Source organism: Saccopteryx bilineata, chromosome 2, assembly GCF_036850765.1.
Source record: "Saccopteryx bilineata isolate mSacBil1 chromosome 2, mSacBil1_pri_phased_curated, whole genome shotgun sequence".
Classification (NCBI taxonomy): domain Eukaryota; kingdom Metazoa; phylum Chordata; class Mammalia; order Chiroptera; family Emballonuridae; genus Saccopteryx; species Saccopteryx bilineata.
In genome coordinates, this window is record NC_089491.1 from 323,607,878 (window position 1) to 323,613,877 (window position 6,000).

Consider the following 6,000-nt stretch of genomic DNA (forward strand, 5'->3'; position numbering starts at 1 on the left):
GGGGCTGAGCAAGGGAGCAATACCCTAGATCAGTGGTAGTCAACCTGGTCCCTATCACCCACTAGTGGGTGTTTCAGCTTTCATGGTGGGCAGTAGCAGAGCAACCAAAGTATAAATAAAAAGATAGATTTAACTATAATAAGTTGTCTAATAAAGATTTATTCTGCCAAACTTAGTGAAAATCGACATAAAGTACTTGGTAAGTAATTATTATTATATGCTTTAACTTGCTGTAACTCCGCTTTATAAATTTTATAAAGTAGTTACTTCCTTACTTTATAAATCACCATTACTGCGGAACCGGTGGGTGGTTAGAAAATTTTACTACTAACAGAGATACAAAAGTGGGCGGTAGGTATAAAAAGATTGACTACCCCTGCCCTAGATGGATAGAGCATAGCCCTGTAGGGGGCTTGCTGGCTGGATCACAGTCAGGATGCATATGGGAGTCTGTCTGCCTCCCCTCCGCACTTAATTAAAAATAAATAAATAAAGTTTAAAAAAAAAAAAAAAAATATATATATATATATATATATGATCAGTTACATTTTCTCAAACACCTTACCCTTATTATTTTTTTTCAAGGACAAAGGTTTATTTTAAAGTGCATATATGAAAACAAAGCATCACTACCCCTAAATAGAATATAAGTAGGCATCCAAACAGAGAAATATACAAAGTAAATTTTCACATATGCTAAATATTCAAAGCATCTTACCCTTATCAAAGCTTGCATTAGCACCTCTGTCCAAAAGGACCCGAATCAGCTCTACATTGGAAACACTAGCAGCATACATAAGGGGAGTCCATCCGTACCGAAAGCTGGAATCTACACTAATGCCTGTCAAAATAAAAACAAGCTTTTAAAAGCCTGTATAATACACACATGGTCACCTTATATGCTTATTAAGTACTGAGTGTGTAACATCATCACGTATACTTTATAACAGGAAGGAGTTACTAGGTAATAATGTCTTCAGAAAAATAGAAAATGGTTATATATCTAGACTTGAATAAAGTTAGCTAACTTCATTTTTACTGTAGGCGCTACGTTCCAAGAAATCTTTCTGACACGTTTTATCAAGTATTATATACACTCGCCATATTATAACAGGTTTGACATACACTACCATTTTCTCTCTAGGGGAGTTGAGAAAGGTTTCCAAGTGGAAAAAATTTTTTTAAATTAAAATATTATACATTTCTATGGTGGCAAACACTATGTATATTCTTAAAGAGTCCCTTACTTTCCTTCCCAACACAAAATTTATCCACAGGTGAATGGACGAATATGAGGCTAAAAAGATGAGTTAGGGATAGATTATGAAAGCACTATTAAGAAAATGCGTACCATGTGATCCAGGAATCGACAACATTGTATTTGTACTATAAAGACAACAAATGTACCACTGTTGAGGGTGAAACAGAGGCAGAGAGACCAGCTATGAGACTAGAATAGAAGCCTATGTAAAAGTCAGAGTCAGGGCAGTGGGGAGAAAGAAGACAGAGTACAAAAAGAACATTTCAAAGGCAGGGTCATCAGAATTTAAAAATACTTTGAAGGGGAGAAGTATAGAAAAGAACAAGTCAAATGCAAATCAGGTGATGCCTTGGACAAATGAATAACAAGCAGTGTCCTAGAATAGAAAGAGGCATAGATGAGATAAATATCAGACCTGAGGAGTAGGTTGAAGTTTTAAAGCCACTATCCAGAATGGGACAGGAAGGGATAACTGTTTAGAAGGGATGAGAGACAGATAGGCCAACTGATCTTAAAGTCCTCAAGTTATTAAAGGTAAAAATGTTGGACTCACCCAATTTTATCCAACAGTACTGACTGATTTGATCATACAAAAAGAAAAAAAAATGGTTAAACTGATCTAGGTTTGGACCTAGAACTAGAGAAGAACAGATGATGTGATACAAAAACAAGGATACAATAAGGCAGTGAACACACCTTATTTACGTGAAACCTTTTCTATAAAGAGATCAAGATTTAAGTGGCAATCTCTCTCATTAACCTAAGAAATATTTGTTAAAGTTAAGAAAAGAAACTAGAATGTTCTTCTGTTTCAAAGAAGGGAAACTTGTATGTGAAAACCACTGAATACAGGCCTGCCCTTGATACCTTTGGATTTAGTGTTCAAGTCTCTGGCTATAAAGGTTCCATACACAAAGAGGAAGATCATATCCACACTAAGTTGCTGAAAGATTATTCCTGACTGTCTGACTTTAATTGATATAATATGCATGCTAATTACTGAGAGAAAACATAAAGTCTTCTTAATAAATATATACACGTTGGCACAATGTGGCTTCTCTAGCAAATTTTCCTCTTTAAATGGCTGCAACTGAAAGGATATGAACAAGATCAGAGAAAAAATATTTTCTCATTATTGTTTCCTCATTGACTTTACTGCTCACACTGTAACTGCAGATAAAAAGGGAACAATGTGAAGAAAAGGACATGCAAATGTGGTATAAAAATTATTAATCATCACCTCTAATATTTAATAATCACCACCTCTAATATTCAAAAAGGCATCTATTAGGCTCTTGGCATAGTGTAAAAACAGTAAGCTTAAGGAAATTGACACAATCTTTATGTTAACTCAAAAACATTCAGAATATACTATATTGTTTGGGGATATATACACATAAAATAAAAGTCTACTGATATGCATAAGAAAGATAAATATCAATTATAGGAGAGTGGTAATTTCCATGAGGAAGGAGAGATGTCACCATACCTGTCTGAATGTCTGAAATATTTAATAATTTAAAGAGAATTGAAAATAGTACATTGCAGAATAACAAAAAAACAGACATCTTTGAACTATTAAAAGTGGACTACTGAAAGAAGCTTTCCTTTTTTACTAAATTTTGGCGTTGGACAGTTGGCTCAGCAGATAGTGTCGGCCCAGTTGGTGCAGAAGTCCTCGGTTCGATTCCCAGTCAGGGCACACAGAAGAAGTGACCATCTGCTTCTCTTCTCCTCCCTCTCCTCCTTCTATCTCTCTTCCCCTCTTGCAGCCAGTGGCTCAATTGGTACCAGCTTCGGCCCCAGGCACTGAAAATAGCATGATACTAGAGCATCAGCCCCAGCCAGGGTTGCCAGGTGGGTCCCAGCCAGGGCACAGGTGGGAGTCTATCTCTCTATCTCCCCTCCTCTCACTTAAAAAAAACAAATAAACAAACAAAAAACTTTCACCTGGCACAGAAATACATATATAAGATAAGAATGACTTTAAAAGGCAAAAAATTAAAAAAATTTTAAGAAGTATTAAGTAATGACACCTGGAAGGAAACCAGGAAACACGAAAACAGAAATTACCTGAGACTTCAGAGGTAAGGGGGGCGGTAAAAGATAGCTTTCTATTTATAACATATTATTATTATTGGCTGCTTTAAATTAACTTTAAAAGTTTTTGCAGTTAAACAATTCCTACGTCCCCAGTAGGCTCTTTTCAAGTGCTCATCCATCCTTCAGGAGCTTCCGTCACTTCGCTGCACCACATCCCATTACTCCTAAGGCAGACTCCCCTTCCTAAAACAAACTCCTGCCTAGCGTATCACGTCGAATTCTATGCACTCTCCTGCATGTGTTTATATTAGGTATTAGGCATCTTTTAATTACTCAAGTTTTATCCAATTTCATTCTTCAGTTACAAACTCAAGTTCCATTATCCACAGTCACAGAGTCTTCTTTTGTTATAACAGCTATTATTTATATCAGGGGTCCCCAAACTACGGCCCGCGGGCCACATGCGGCCCCCTGAGGCCATTTATCCGGCCCCCGCCACACTTCCGGAAAGGGCACCTCTTTCTTTGGTGATCAGTGAGAGGAGCATAGTTTCCATTGAAATACTGGTCAGTTTGTTGATTTAAATTTACTTGTTCTTTATTTTAAATATTGTATTCGTTCCCATTTTGTTTTTTTACTTTAAAATAAGATATGTGCAGTGTGCATAGGGATTTGTTCATAGTTTTTTTTTTAGTCGGGCCCTCCAATGGTCTGAGGGACAGTGAACTGGCCCCCTGTGTAAAAAGTTTGGGGACCCCTGATTTATATCATGCCTATATGTTCTAAGAACTTCATTAATGTATGCTCTCCTTTTAACACCCCCCTCCAAATACCTTTGATATAAAGCATCCCCATTTAAAAAAGGGGAGACTGAAGCTCAGAAAGGTTTGGTAACTTGGTCAAGACTGCAGAGCAAGCCATAGCAGCACTGGTACTCAAAACCAGAACTGTACTGTTCCCAAAATAGTCTCCTTTCTGACAAACCATGAAGCATCTCTAGGGCATAAGACATTTTTCTATATATACTATCATTTAACTATTTTGTGTGTGAATGTTCTGTGAATCTACAAGTCGATGGTAAATGCCTGCTATTCATATGGATCATTTCAATCAATAACAACTCACATTATCCATGTCCATGTAATTTTAAAAAATGATGTATCATTTGATTCACAGAAAAAACAGCGTGGGACCCAGGCCAGCATTATGATGCTCTACATAAAGAAACTGATGCTCTGGAGGTTTAAATGTCTCTTCAGGGGACCACAATGCCACATTGAGGAGGCAATAAAGCTGGAACACATTCCCAGATAGTCTGACTTCCACCTAGGGCCTCGTTTCACACACGCACGCACAACTAGCCCAGTGCAAGAACACAACTGAAATGCACCTAACTAACATCAGTTCCCAAGAAACATAGCCATCTATCACAGAAGTGCTGAGGAAATCAGGAATTATCTCAGCGGGGCAAGATTAGTCAGAACAAGCCTCCCGAAGGAAGTGCAAGGACGACTGGAAGGCGCCAGGGGGCATCGACCTGAGAAGACAGGCAGAGGACCCCGCCGAGGCGGAAGGGCATGCGGGTAGCATGCCCACTCAGTAGCATGCACTGCGACGCCATGAGAGAAGGAAGGCGATCCTTTTCAAAGAAGAAGCAGTAGTGAGCACAAACGTGCTGGCCTGAAATGGTCCCTGGTTCCTCACCAGAGTTAAGGAGTTCCTGGACCAGTGCAATGTCTCCTGTGGTCAGTGCTTTCTTAAAGGTTTCGTTCTTGTCGTCAGTGGGTAACAGTCCTTTTAATTTCTAAAAAAAAAGGAGAAAGTTAAGAATCATTATACCTGTGTTCATTTCTGCGGCGGGAGGAAACAATGTTTGATTCTGAGTAAATATTTTTTTCTGGACAGAGGCAACATACAAGGTTTGTAAAGCGTTCACGTCTAAACAGATCTTTAAAGGGGAACACGTAATGGCGGTCAAACCCAAGTGAAGAGAGCCCACACCGACACCGAGATGGAGCGCACTCGATCGGAAGCACAGTAAAGAAAGAAGACAAAAACTGTGCAGCTTCTTTGAAACTTAAAAACCTGAATTTCCCCTGGAAACAAGTTAGGGAAACAGATGAGGAAGAGGATTCCTGAGGGCTGGCCTCGAGGGCCAGGGGAGGCAGATGTAGGCGCGGGAAGAAAAAGCCTCCTCTGCTACCTGGGATGCCCGGTCGAGATACCCAATCTCCCAGCCGTCATCCTCGCTGTCACTACTCTCCCCGCCACCAGCCACCGCCAGGCCCCGCAGTGTGCCAGCCGCCATGACCACCAGCTCCTCTGCTACTCGCTCCGCACACCGTCCCTTTCCCTGCGCCTGCGCACTAGGGCTGCGCACTAAAGCTGCGCGGACGACTGCACCGGAAGGCGCGATGTGCAAGCGCAGGCGCGTGGTCTCGTGCAGCGTCTTCATCCCTCCAGGTAACCCCATGGCTGCAGGAGATGAGAACCCGTGGGGCTGAGGGGCTGGTGGGGCTGGCCCAGTAGTTGATGAAGATCTTGCTGTTTTTTAAGGATTACCCCACTTGTAACAGGAGCAGAGTGGGGGTCTTATGCTAGTACGACTCTACTTTCACGCCCCTGCCCTCGGCCCAATCCAACCCGACAGGCCTGCCCTCGGAGAGGGACGCTGTTAGCCAGACTACACCCCCGAG

General features: G+C 40.8%; 1 protein-coding gene across 1 annotated transcript in view; it reads right to left on the minus strand.

Moving 5' to 3' along the window:
- ASZ1 (ankyrin repeat, SAM and basic leucine zipper domain containing 1) overlaps nt 1-5,612 on the minus strand; it is a 63,502-nt gene extending 57,890 nt beyond the window's left edge. The window contains exons 1-3 of the mRNA XM_066254526.1: nt 5,508-5,612; nt 5,009-5,108; nt 719-841 (exon numbers count right to left, since the gene is read on the minus strand). Coding sequence (XP_066110623.1) covers nt 719-841; nt 5,009-5,108; nt 5,508-5,612 — 328 coding nt within the window. The remainder of the gene's footprint in view (nt 1-718; nt 842-5,008; nt 5,109-5,507) is intronic.
- Nucleotides 5,613-6,000: the final 388 nt, after the last annotated feature.